At 37.4% G+C, this 14,464-nt stretch overlaps 1 protein-coding gene across 9 annotated transcripts in view; it reads right to left on the bottom strand.

Annotated features, from left to right (window-relative positions):
* The window catches only part of MAPK8 (mitogen-activated protein kinase 8), a 190,184-nt gene that overhangs the window by 3,561 nt on the left and 172,159 nt on the right, over positions 1-14,464 (bottom strand). For 8 of the 9 annotated variants that reach the window (XM_069019583.1, XM_069019587.1, XM_069019582.1 and 5 more), the window contains 7 exons: positions 14,298-14,436; positions 9,485-9,650; positions 4,890-4,961; positions 2,856-3,038; positions 1,948-2,072; positions 946-1,009; positions 165-242 (listed from right to left, as the gene is read on the bottom strand). In XM_069019583.1, the coding sequence (XP_068875684.1) occupies positions 165-242; positions 946-1,009; positions 1,948-2,072; positions 2,856-3,038; positions 4,890-4,961; positions 9,485-9,650; positions 14,298-14,436 (827 nt within the window). The other variant, XM_069019590.1, reaches the window with a different exon arrangement.

The raw sequence follows: 14,464 nt of genomic DNA, 5'->3' as shown, positions 1-14,464 counted from the left end.
AGCCCCATATATTCCAATCAAATACACAATGTCTCAATTCAAGAGGTTAGGTCATTTAAGAGCCACATTTTTGAGTTTGGTTACTTTTGGATGTCTTGATCAGCTCTACTCCTTCCTACCTACAACTCAATGGAGCCTTGTACTGTGCTTTTATTGTAACCAACCTAAAGGGGCTGGTTGGCCACGTATAACCCCATTCTTGGTTCTCTCCTCCAGGTCCATGACTTCCTTGTATATCAACTCTGAAAATGCAGAGAAGGGAAGGCAAAAAATGAATTTGCAACCCCAAGACTGGATCGAAAACATATCTCCCATTAAAATGTCCATTTCCATTTCATAGGTTTATTACTCTTCAGAATTAGTTTTGAACAACAGGTTGTAGGCTACACAACAACTGGTAAATGATAAAAAAACATACAGTTCTTTTCTGTTGCAGCTACTTGACAACGCACTGGCATTGCTCTAAGGCCCTTTTGTCCAGGCTGCTTGGAGACCTGAGGCTGAGCTGAGTCTTAAGGCCCACTCAGTTTTTATATCAACAGCATCTTTGGTAAGGTAAACTTGATCAGCAGTCTTCAAAGGAAGAGCTAGGAACACTTGAAGACTTGTCCTTCTAATTCAGCCTTACATTGCTCAAGCTCCTGCATCTTTTTCAACTGTACCAGTTTGTCCAGAAGAGTTACCCTCCCTACAGATGCTGTCCTGTGGATTGTAAAAGGTGACTGAGATGAGCAGGTCTTTTTTCACTTCAAAGGTTCATCTCCTTTGCAGGAAAAGTTTTAGTGTCCCAACAATTGAGAGGTTGTGAAGCACTGATCTGTTCCCCTGCCATCCAAGCAGATGAAATAAATACTATTAGGTTGCTCAGAAGAACTTTAATAACAGTAATCACGGGGACCCAGCACACTCCCAAAAGTCTTATTATACTTTAAATGCCTTTCTTACCTTTCCATTCTTCTATCGTGTGCTCCCTCTCATCTAACTGCTTATCTGGTATCTTTGGTGGAGGCTGAAAAACAAAACTTAACTCATCATAAAACAATCAAAAGGGATACAAAACCAGTACAAATTAAAAATGAAATTAACCATTCAGAACATGAACCTGATTTAAAAATAACACATTTAAACGATTATATATCCACTCATACTTGGACTCAGCCTACTTTTTAGATGCTTCCACAATCTTTAAAGTTCTTCTGATTAACAAATTTGCTTACATTACTATAATAATTAACAGAGAAACTGATCAGTCTGGTAAAAGAGCTCCTAAGTGCAGCAGTCTCCAGCACAAGCAGCTCATTTTAGCTACTTACTGTTAATTACTAAATTTTCTATCTAGCTATTACAGAGCAGTAGAATTATAATTGCTCCATTTACATCAAGTAGCTTTTTCTATTCTTAGTGGCCATCACCAAACACTTCTTTATTTAAATAATGACACTTTTCTCATAAGCTGGAATTGTCCTGAAACTGATTTTTCAAGGAAAAAATTTAAATTAATCCCTTTGTTCCTTAGTTCTAATAACCGAAAGCTCAAGATTTTGTATTCAGATTTTGCTGGAACATTTATTTCTAGTTCTAAAGTACTATCAATTCCTAATGAAATTATTTCAGGTCCCCAGGAGTATACCTCAGAACCCCACCAAGGGCAATCAAGCCACATTGAAACAACTGAAGCTCAATACATTAGAACCCTATATAAAAGATTTCAGATGCATGACTACATGTTCAGATGATATGCAATTATACATGGAGACAGGTACTTCAGCCCCTTCCTGATGCTATTTCTAATAAACACATCTATCAACATCAATGAAAGCTATTATGGCTCAGTGAAGCTTCCAATGAAATGTGCAACAATCTTCATTCAAGCATCTGTACCAAGCATCACAACAATATGGCTTTATACAGAAGCTTCCTAAGCAGAGACCTAAAACAAGAACTTACAGCTTCTGCTTCTGATGGATCATACCAAACATTGATGTATGGGTGCTGTAGGGCTTCATCCACAGAGATTCTTTTAGAAGCATCTATAACCAGCATTTTTGATAACAAATCTCTTGCTTGACTTGCTGCAAAAAAAAAAATTCTGTTCAGATTACTGCCATATATAGAACACATAACACAGTGTTTCAAAACTTTTAAAGAGAAGGGTCAGAGTAATCAAGTTCCAGTTAAATACCTATGCACCCCTCACATAATTTGAGGTTTAGGAGAGTGGTCCATTTGATGGAAAAAAAAACCTGAAGAGAATGACACAGGTGGGAAAGGGGTCAGACATGTTTCACTATACATTTTCAGCATACTGTGTCCCTTGGTGTGACATCCTTATGTGAAACAGCTCAGGTGGCAGTGCAGCCTTGTTTGGAATAGCAGCAGGCAAGCACCTACTGCCCCATTCTGTCACATGCTTCTAGTCACAGAAAACACAATGAGTGACTCCACTGAGTGGGTGGCCTTTAAAACCAGTAAGTCACTGAAGTAACTACAGGGTATCTATATATTATTAACATAAACCCCTTATTTTCATCCTAGAGAACAAAGATCTGTTCTGCCTACACAACTTCTATTCCAACCTCCCCCCACTTTTCTCTAACCATGTTGGCACCTGTCATTGAGAAGAATATAGATATTTACTTGCCTTTATAAAGACAGCTCCAAGAATAGGAGCTGTCTCGTGAAGATATGAAAGGGAAGGCAAGCACACATCAGCACATTCATCCACTCTCATGATATAAATATTCAAATCCTTAGCAGGATGATTTTATAGTGAACAAAACTGAGCTACATTTCTGTTCAATATATCAGAGTTTTAAAACTTTTAAAATATACAACACACAGAAGACAGACCTTACCTTTAAGTTTATTGTGTTCAGAGTCAGCTGGGAAAAGGACATCTGGAAAGAGTTTTTCAAAACTATATCCAGCGTATTTAGGTCTGTTCTCCACGTAAGTTCGGACTGTAGGCTGTAATTTCTTCATAAATTCAGGGCATGGTGTTCCTAGCTGCTCTATAACTTTATTCCATTGATCAATATCTAAAGTTATGCAGCTAAGAAAAACAACTGTGTCTAGTTTTCAGCTAGAAAGTTATGTTAAAACCGCATGAAATAACCAACAGAGAAAACACAGGAAATTATAATAAAATACCAAGTTCATCATCATGACTTAGGACTACTTTCTTAAATGGTGAAACAAAGCAAGACTATGATAGTGTAGTCAAGTCAACATGTATTTCACTCAAAATCATTATTGACTAGAAAAGGATATAATTCTGAGAAACAGAATATTAGAAGACTCACAAAATATTTAAATGTAACAGATTTAACTTAAGGCCTTGTTTGGGTTCTGGGGAACTCAGTCCCTGATCTGAACAAACATTCACAGCAGTCAAGCTACTACCCATTACCAAGGTGCTCCTGAGAATGACCCCAAGTGGGTGGGTGCTTTGCCCTTCATTCTTATCTTGGTACCTCAGCCCAGTCCTGGGCAACCTCTCACCAGAGATGTGCAACACTGAGCACCAGTGGGCACACAGAGGGCCAAGGCTGGGCCCACACAGGTCACTGACAATATTGTCAGGGACTTGCATGAAGTTCAAGAGTTTCAAGGATGTATAAGGAACATCTTAACTGAGAAGTTTACACACTGTAAAGAGGAAACTGACCACTTAATGGCAGGAGAATTTAATACACGTTACTGAACAAAAAAAGTAAGGTTTGTCACAGGAATTCCTAGTTGCAGATGGTTAAATACTGGGGGAGAGCTCAGATAATATTTTATATACACTTATTCACATTCTCCCCAACTCCTTCTTTTTGGCTGCCATCAAAGACTGGATACCAGGCTACCTAAATCTTCAGTGAGTTGAAGCAGACCCTCTCTTATATTCTTAAAACTTAACAGATCTCTATATAAGGATTCTCAAGCTCTGGTGAGCTTTAGTACAGGCCTTCACAAAAAGTAGTATTTACACTGTATGGCACTGAGTCTAAATTGAAAAGCCATGCCAGCAAACCAGATGCATAAAGCAAAGCATGGTGCAGCTCATGCAATGACAGAGCTGTGTGAAAGTAAAGATGCTCTGGATTTCCTTACCATGGCTCAAAATCTCCACCCCATTTTCACCCCAAAATGGTACTATATCAATTTTGAAACAGTAACCTGCAGCAAAAGCAGGAAACACTTCTGATGGCATTTAAAAAAATGGTCTGCAAGTAATAGTAAAACAAATAGGATATCAAAGTCCAATTATTTTCACTGATTTTTAGCAATGATACTGAGGCTTCAATTCTATTTGTTTGGAGCAGACTCTTTGTCTGAAATACTGTTCACAGGACAACCCATACAGATACCACCAAACCATTCATAGAGTAGAAAGACAAATGTCAGATACTTCTGAAAGCTGATTGCAGGATCATCTCTGCATACAAAAAATAAATGTCCAGAGTGTAACTAATGAAGAGAATTAGGAATTTTTGTAAACATTTTCTGTAAAATACAAAGCATAATAAGTGCTAACATGCTCAGGTACTAAACAAGATTAGTAAATTACTACATAAAACTGACCTCCAAACTAAAGCCCAAAGCATGTGAACCAGTAAAACCCCACCTAAACAAAAAGAAGTCTGTCTTAAGTGTGACAACATTCAAAAGTAATGGATAGGGACTATATTAAACTGGAAAAAGAAAAAAAGAGGGAAAAAAAAGGGAAAAGAAAAAAGTAAGTCTGTTTGCCCCAGTGGTATATAATAACTTTGCAAATTGCAGTTTGAAAAGGCAGTCTAAAAACAGTATTTTAAAAATTAGAACCACCTTAATCTGAAACTGTATCACTGCAGAGTCTTTTGACCTTTTACAACTACATCCTAGGCCAAGGGTAAGGATACGATCTGTACCAGGAAATAAAACACCACCTTTGATCATTTCTCCCATGATGCACCCAACTGACCAAATGTCAACTGAAAACAAAATGCAATGATATTAACATAAAAGATAGTTATTAAAATAAAATAAATAAAAATATCTAGACACACACATACACATGAAGTGACTCTAAAAAGCATGTGCAATGAAAATGAGTGAAAGTGAATGTATGCTAACTACAGGACCAGCAGAGACTATGTCCTACTGCTAGGTGCAGCCTGAATAGAAATGATTTTTTTTTTAAGTGTATCACAAGAAAAATCCATGTTCATTTAATAAAAAAAAAAATTGTACAATATGCATCTTCATGACACAACATCAATAAAAAGGTTAATCACTTCCTAACTAATTCAACCTGCTGCAGCAGCACAAGGATACAGTCCCTTCCTGGAAAGAGGATTTTGTGGCAAACCATTTCGCCCATAATGCACCCCACAGACCATAAATCCACTATGTTTGTAGCACAAAAAGAAGGAAAAGCAAAGCAAACGGTCATTTAAAATTAAAAGAAGCATAACATGACTGCATCCTATAAACTGCAGAGACAGCACAGGAAGAAGAGCAAGTCTTTGTATTAATCAATGAAAACAGTTTAACATAAACCATGTGTAAGGATTAGCTTTTAACTGTCTCAAATACAAGGCAGAAAAACATCCTTTTGTTTAATATAGTGCTAGTGCAAGAGCTTGAGCAGAGAGAGAGAGACACGAATCAAGCAGAGTAAAGCCCTTCTCCAAGGCTGGAGGCTTCAAAGCTACCTCTGCCAAGAGACTAGACTCAAGCACCAAAGACAGATTGATTTCTTGACAGTAATTCCACTGCAGCTGTTGGATTAATTCTAAAAGTAGCAAAGTACACTGACCTGTAAAAATATTGCCTATTGAAACAGTTCACACTTTCTAGGAGAATTAATTAGGTATTACATAGGAATTAAAATTTAACAGCAAGTATTTCCTAGAAGTCAGATTACCATGAATCTCTCTCTTGCTTTAAATAAAAAGCAAACAGAATCAGTAAAAGATCACTTAGGAATTTTAGAGGATCAGTTAATGACAATGTTAGTATGCTCCTAGATTTTCAGTTAAAATCATTTGTTTTAAAATATTTCTCCAGTTATGCTGAAATAACATTTCATAAAAGAAAAACTCAACAGCAATTTTTTAAAAATGAGATATGCATTTTCTACATTACCTTAGAATAAATCACTCAGAAGACATACTTAAAGATGCACAAGTTTACTTTGTACAGGTAAGCCAATTTCTTTTGCAGTTGCTTTCAGAGGTATTGTTAATTCTGTATGCAAAAGTTTTCTTGAAATCATAATAATGACATTTTATTATTATGAATACTTTTATGTCAAATATGACACTGGAATTTCAATTAAGCACATAAGAAGGGGATTTAAGTGAGAACAATCGTATAGTAAGAATTATATGTCAATGTTCTGAAGGAGCTCAACAATGTCAAGCAAACAACATAGCTTATTTTTCAATATTCCTTCTTTATTTTTAAGTTCCTCTAAAATAGTATCTAAATAATATGATAGGAGATCATAGTTGTGCATATTAATAGGTCAAAATTAAGGGCCTTGTTCATTTAAAAAAATATTGTCAACACTATGCTTAGTGCTCTTTTTCCTTTAATATTTTTTTTCAAATACTTAAGTATATATTCGTTGGCTTAGAGACCCAAAGAAGCCAAGTTTTGCATTTGACTTTTTAAATAAAATTCTGACTTTTTGATCTGCTAAACAAGCTGCTGCCATCACAACCCATAATATACCCAAATCTGTTGTAATTAGTTTGTGACCAACACGATAAAGTTACCATTTTTCTCATCTCCCTACAAATCCAAACTTCAGATGTTTTGGGGTGTTTTGATTTGCTCCTTTCATTAAATCAGACAAAACCTGTCTAATTACAGGTCTCTAACTTTTTTAGGAAGCTGAACTAATACTCCTGTGAATACTTCTATAGAAAACTGAGTAAAATCTCATCAAAGATTTGAAAAATACTTTAACAAATCTATTGCTGTCATAAGGAGTCCATTTTATTCTTAACAACCCTGTTTGAACTTACTGATTTCTATAAATCTAGGAGAAAAAATACCATGTGAAAATGAAGTTTAAACCCAATGTACCTACTAGGAAACTTAAAAGTAGTTGTTTCAGAGTCTTTAGGGCTTTCCTTGTTTTTCAGTGTTTCATTCCTGATAATCATGCACAGTACAGTGCATAAATCTATTAAGGTGCATGTGCATGAACTGTTCTGGTGTCCTTCAGTTGGTTTCTGATGTGACACCCCCAAACATCCTTCAGTAATAAACCCTACATAAAAGTTAACTCTATGTATTTGTTTGGGATCCTTGCTAGTTTTAAAACAATTGAAGATTTTGTATGTGTGTGAGTACCAAAATAATGTTAGTCTGCAGTACATATCTCAGTCATCAAAATATACATTGCAATCCTCCCACAAGTTCAGCAGGGCACAAACTGCAGGAAACTGCCTGACAGCTCTGTAACCACTAGTTAACTCTCAATTTGCAATATTAAACTCCACATTAAGTAAATTCACAGTTAATTTAACTATGGGTTTAAGGGGCTATAATAGGCATCAATATGAACAGGTGAGGCTCCTGGACAGCCCATGGTTCTTACTGTAAATGCATCCTTGATACCCATCTCCCTGTCATGGGAGCTCCACAAACTCCTCGACTGAGAACAGTAACAGCTCACGTAAATTGCCTTTTAATGAGAACAGTACATATGGAAATACAATTGTCTTTGGACTCACTCCTTACATTTACATTCTCCAGAAGTGCCATTCTCATTTCAAGAACCATGTATTTGGCTTTGGGAAGATGTGATAGTTTTTCAAATGAAAGTAAATTATGATTTATGATGCATAACACAACTCACACTTCCTTAAGGAACAGGGCTGTCACAAGCTTGACAGGATAGATTGTGTTGTAGAGTATCTCCAGTAGTGGAAAACTCCAGTGGTGGAAAAAATGTTTCACACTTCTGCTACTCAAAATTACTTACTATTTAAAAGAAAAATTTAAAATGGGCAAGCTGAGTCAGAAAACTTGTGACTTTCATTTTATCAATTCCTTCTGTAAGGCAGTTGCATGACTCAATACTACAGCTTTAGGTACTTGTATTTAATGTTCCTTAAATGGCCAATATAAAGTCTTGGGGGAAAAAAAAGACAAACTTAAATTTGAAAATCTAGAAAATTTTAGGAATTAAATAACTAATTTGCTCTACTCAACCTGTAACTCCTAAATTACAGGAAAATCAGCCAACCATGGAGGCCATTTGAAGAAATGTACATCCTCTCATACACATTAACAATCCAAACAAATAAAAACCACAGTCTTGCAATAAAGATCTAGTCTCATTCCTTTGACCTGGCTTCTTTCACTGCTATCACCATTCCCACAGCCTGAAGTCACCTGCTGCAATGGTGTGCAATTGCCAGGCAGGTTTGCAGACTGTATTAGGAATGCTGAAAGGCAGAGCAAGCCCCAGTTGTGTCAGGAAGGTGAGGAGCCACACCTCACACCTCCCCAGGAGATAGCTTTGGGCCTGCCTGGAGGCCTGGCCAGCAGAGTGTTTGAAACACACACGGTGACCTGTACACTCCACCGGCCGGATGTGTTCACAAGTGAAACAAGGGAGTTGCCCGACCAGGGGGCAGCACAGCAGTGAAATGGAGCGGGATCAGGCTGCTCCAATGGAGTTTCAGGAGTGACACATCACTGGTTTCCTAAGGGGTACTACCAGCTGTTTCCTTGAGAAGGTGCAATGTACTTGATGATGTGTTTCCCTCCAATGACAGATCTTTTTCTGTTTTCCTGTAGAAGATACTGAGAGGCAGAGTGGTCACACAGCGAGTATGGTGAGGCGGAAGTGTATGCAAGCAGAGGGACAAAGTAAAATTCCCTTGGAATTTGTCAAGGACCTCAAAGAATCCATGATGCATCATGACAGTACTCTCTGTATGCTTAAGTGTGTTACTGAGTTTTTCTTCAGCAGCATTAAGAACTTAGTGAAAAGGCTTAAAAGAGGCTGGTTTTAATAAAAAGTAATTCCACAGTAGGTCTTAGCTTGTTTGTTCCTCAGTAGACTTTATGCTCCCTACCTCCTGAAAGGCCATACACAATACAGTTATTTAGCATCGAATTTAGTACACACATCTGCTGATGAAATACAATTTACATCTTCACCAAGAATAAAGTCAGATGAAGGTATATCAAAGTACATACCACATATCAAGAAAATACATTTCCAGTTCTTCCTGGATGTCACATAATCTACCGAGGAAATTATTTAAATTTTTAAACAAACAAGGCCCTCCATTTTCTCTCCTATTAAATGCAAACATTTTCTAATGGGTTGAATTGAATAAACAAATTGGTGTATCCAGAATCTGCATTTTAGTCACAAGACTAATTTATAAAATTTCTACAGCTTGAAAAAAACATTAACATGTAAAATGTGGTGTGCCAAACAAAAAAGATAAAGCTATGCCAAAGAAAGACTGTATTTGCTGACCGTTTTCTTTGTATCCCATCCCTAGGATGACCTCTGGTGCTCTGTAGTAACGAGTCACTACATAAGGCGTCATCATAAAACTAGTTCCTGCAGTTCTGGCCAGTCCAAAGTCAAGAATCTTCAAAGTGCAGTCTGACTTTACTACTATATTACTGGGCTTTAAATCCTTTAAAAAGAAACATCATATATGACTGCTAAGACAAGCACAAAGTACTCTGTGGTTCACATTTTAAAAAGATAATATTGCTAACATTAAATCCCAAACACAACTAGGTTATTGCTGCAGCTTTTTCCCCCTTGCATTAATTTATATGCATTCAGCAGATTACAGAATTAATTCCTTTATTGTGCTTGTAGATTTATATAGCAATTAAAGAAGGAAAATAAAACCAGCATTACAAGATATGTTAGCAATGTCTGAAATACATCGAGGTTAGTAAGAAGTGTTAGCTCTGAGGAAAGGTCTAGAAACTGCCCACTGGAACAAGAACTATTACTACAATGCAGACACAAGTAACATGAATCATTTGATTCAATAATCATCTTAATACAAGAAATACTAGAATTATAATATGAATGTGAAAGGTTTATTTGCTAGTTGAGGTTACATTACCTCTTTTGAACCAATGTATTTCTCTGAACAGAAAGAAAATCTCCATGGCCACATGATTTTAGTTTCCTATTTAGGACTTGGTTTTATACTAAGTTTGGCAACCAAACCCAAAAATGCACCATTGAAAAACTGCCAAAAATTAACACAATCATTAAATTGGAGTGGAAAATGCTGACATAGCTTCAGATCATTCTAGTTAGCAACATGGAAACTATTCTCTACACCTGAACCCTATTGACAATAGTGGCTTTGCAACATTTATTTAAACAAAAACTACACAGGCTTACTCTGTCATCACCTCAGCAGGATCTTACACAAACCTGAATGTCACAGTGTACATATTACAGAGTAACTTCAGAATAACTTTGCAATCATAAAATCATTTGCAGCACATGGGCTAACACAGATAAGACTTAGATACTTCCAGCCTACACTCTACTGAGATTGAGAGCAAAACCTGAGATATGACAGAGGACTCCAGCACCTGAGCTGCAAGCATTTGATACGTAGTCCCATTTGTCATTGTGACTTAAAGGTGGATATCTGCAAGATTTATGTAGCTTTCATTTGTACTTGGATGGCTTTCAGCAATCTCCTCATAATGCTGAGAAAACTGCATTAGATAGGAAACAACAAAAAGAGTTCCAGAACAACAGAATTTTAATGACTAAGTAAAAGTCTTGCATACATACATATTCACACATACATTTCCACACAAAGACTCTGCAGACAACTTTAGCTTAAAACATTCTCAAACACCACAAATTAATTCAAGTTCTATAAGGCCTTCTGGTCATTTAATATGCATGTTTCAGATTCTTCTACAGTCCTTTTTATTATCAGCTTTATTTCTGCACACATCTATTATTTTCAGGATGTTCACTGCAGAACACCAGGCACATGCTCATGGTATTAACTACACTCATTCTCCCCAAAACTGCAGGATTAACACTCCAATGTTAAGAGATCTTCTCTTTCCTCACCAAATGCTGTCCATCCTTATTTCTGAACACCATGTAGTTGTCATGAAGCCTAGGATCAAAATGATGAATTGACTTACACTACATTCAGATTCATGCAGAGATGCAAAACCTGCATCACTTAGTATCTTCTGTTAAATAACCCAAAACTCGAGAGCTCCTCTGAGAGTGATCAAATTAATTAGGATGGATAAATATATCCAGAACCTATAGCAGAAAATCTCTCACTGAACCTTGAAGATGTAAAATGTCAGTGCTTAAAAATCAGATTCTTCAGGGCAGTCTCCCCATAAGCCAGACAAGGAGACAGGGACATCTCCAGAGGGTAATTCATGGCTTCTATGGGCTTTTCTCTTTCTAACAGAAGATTTGTGAAGGTTCCATAATTAGGCCCCTTTGTTAAGTACTCAAAATCGGGCAGAATTCAATGTTTCAGAGCCTCCATGCAAGACTAATGAGACACTCTGTGTCCCTCAGAAAGTCAGTGAGGCACAACTCTGCAATGCTGATCATTCATCCTCATATTATGAAATATAAATGAACATGTACTTCTACACTGGCTGGAAACTGCATCTCTGCACAGTGTTCAGGACCCAGTAATGTTGATTTGCCAACATCTTTTAAAGTCAGTGCAAAGTTACAGCCAAATCTTTATCCATTGATGTGACAACCAAGTTTGCCCCTACAACTTCAAGGTGAAGTTTGATTTCTGTTTTGTTCCATGCCCCTAACTTGCTATGAAAAAAACCCAGTTATTTCTATGGCAAGTAGTAACCAGTGCTATAAGGCACGTACACAGATTTTTTTGATTTCAGTCATTCAACAAGCTTTGAAAAAGCTACTAAGATGCTGAGATTACCACAGCTATGCTAGAAGCTGAAGAACCCAGTTAAAAAACATGTGAAACTACCAACAGCAAAAAAACCTTAAAGCTTTAGAGATCACTAAAGTAGAACACTAGATTCATAGCCAAAATGCTCCTCAGGCAGCCGTAGTAGTGCAGGCTATGCTTAAGAAGTTTCAATAAAGTAACTGGCTTTGGACATTAAGGACTGGTGCTGAGAGCCCAGAAGAATGCTACAAAGAGTTACCACTGCAGCCACACGGTCTGTGTGACACATGTGCCTTTGCAGGATATCTTCCTTGTCTTCCAAGCTTGCTCCACAGAGGAACAAGATTGTGATACTTTACACCTTGAAGTAAAAAGGCACAACGCACACAGCCAGTAACGCTGTGCCTGAATATACTCAATCTTCTAACAAAGTCTACCAAGAAGCTGTCAGTTGAAAATCTGCCAGGAAGACATGCAAGTGAAATGTCCTTCAGAAGCATCTGCACATGTCCTTTAAAAGCATTCGTGCATACATACGGTGCTATTTACATAGCAATTTTATTTAGTCTCTTTAGGATCATTTATCCCTGGATGATATGAAGCATTTCACAGCCTTAACCCATATTTACAGAGGTAGGAATTCTATCCTCAAAGCTGTCTTTACTCTTTCCCAACTACCTAAGCAGCTACTTCTTTTCTGCAAATGTAAAGATGTTTAAATTTTATCCATGACTTCCACAGGATCTATGCCCACTTCAGAGGAGTACAAACCACCCTGAGGCAAGCACAGTTTTAGAAGCTCCCCTAAGCTTGTGCTAAGATCCACAGAGAGACATTCTTACTTTACCTACACTAGCCATGTCCAAATAATATATCATTTTCCGAAACTAAAAAAGACCATATAGGAAAATCCACAGCATTAAATTTTCATACCTAACTACTGAAGGGACCAGGAAATGTGAAACTGCATGCAAACCATTATTTCTGACCCACAGGCACATACATTAGAACACCAAGGGCTGCATAATCTCAGTCATAGGCAATACAGTACCACAACAGTAAGTTAAACAACTTAGTTTTGCCGATGATTCCCAGAATAATGCAAGAAGCCCAAGTGACCTGTCTCAAATGCCCATAAGCAGACCAAGCAGCATCAGGTACAATGCCTGGTTGCAGGCAATGCCTCTCCCTACTTATCCTTGCCCATCTCTTCCAACACAGTTCAGGGAAATTGCATGCAAGAAGAAAGGTTTCACCTTCATCCCCTGAGCTCCTCACTGGAATGCAGCAGCTGATGAGTACTAGAACTAGCTGAGCAAAAGGAAGCAGCATTTGCCCACTCAAGATGTATTTTCTATTCATATAATTGCTCCTGTTCCCTTGTGGAAAAGACAGCAAAAAAGACTGAACAGAAGTGTCAGACTGCCAGATCCAGCTTGCAGACCATTCAACCCCCCAGTCACAGTGTGGTGGACCACTGACCTGGACAAGCATCCTAACACAGCAATTCCTGTGCACAGAACTGCCATTTGTGATTTGCTTTCCTGTGCATGTATGAGAAGACTGTGTAGTAATGACTGAAACTATCCCACATCTCTCAGGTTAATTAAACCTTCTCTATCACTTCAGAAATGAAAACTTCTCAAACTCTTTAAAAACATTACAATGAAAAATGTAGTACTGTAAAAAGCCTACCATTTCCCAAACCAACAAGATTATATTTGAAAAGCTATAACCAGATAATCTCAAGCAATCTTTAATCCACATACCATTAAATATGAGATGCTCAACTTGAACAGGCAACCTTAAATTCAAAATTTCTTGACTGGATTATAACACACCAATGACATTTAAAAAGCAGTAGCCAGTTTTGCCTGTTAACTATCTGAGTGAATGATTTGTGACACACAGGTGTTATCCAAGTACCACTTACAAGTCTTTATCATCATCTGCTTATCTGCAGATTTCAGACAGTTATTCTCCTTGACTCTGCTAGTAAAGGAGAAGAAATAAAATGGGCAGTTCTTTCAAAAGATGGGATTTCAGGTTTGGTTACCAAAACAATAAAGGCAGAGATGCTTCCAGATATCCTTCCCTGCCACAACTACTAAAGTAGAACATTATACAGAATTAGAGGAGGTAATGCAACTCACTGCAAAAATCTTCAGTTTGCTCTGTGCAGATCGTTATCAAATCACTGAAACATTCAAAAGGCTCATTCCAGAATTGCCCTGCAAAAAGGTATGGTGCTTTCCTTTCAGCTTTCTCTCCCTGCCTATGGGACAGCCTAGGAAACATTCTTCGTGCTCCTATTTCTAACGTTTTTTATCTTTAAATACTCAAGGTAAAACCAGGTGCAATGCAACTTATACAGTTTAGTTCACTCACCCTATGAATAATCCCAGCTGAATGAAGATGTTTGATACCACATAGCATTTGATAAAGAAGATAGGACATTCGTTCATGGTCTAGCTCCATCTGAATCACTTGGCAAAGATTTGCATCCATGAGCTCCATCACTATGTAGCTTATGAAGAAAGAAAAGAATAATAATC

Source organism: Aphelocoma coerulescens, chromosome 6, assembly GCF_041296385.1.
Source record: "Aphelocoma coerulescens isolate FSJ_1873_10779 chromosome 6, UR_Acoe_1.0, whole genome shotgun sequence".
Classification (NCBI taxonomy): domain Eukaryota; kingdom Metazoa; phylum Chordata; class Aves; order Passeriformes; family Corvidae; genus Aphelocoma; species Aphelocoma coerulescens.
This window is presented reverse-complemented; position numbering and strand designations above follow the sequence as displayed.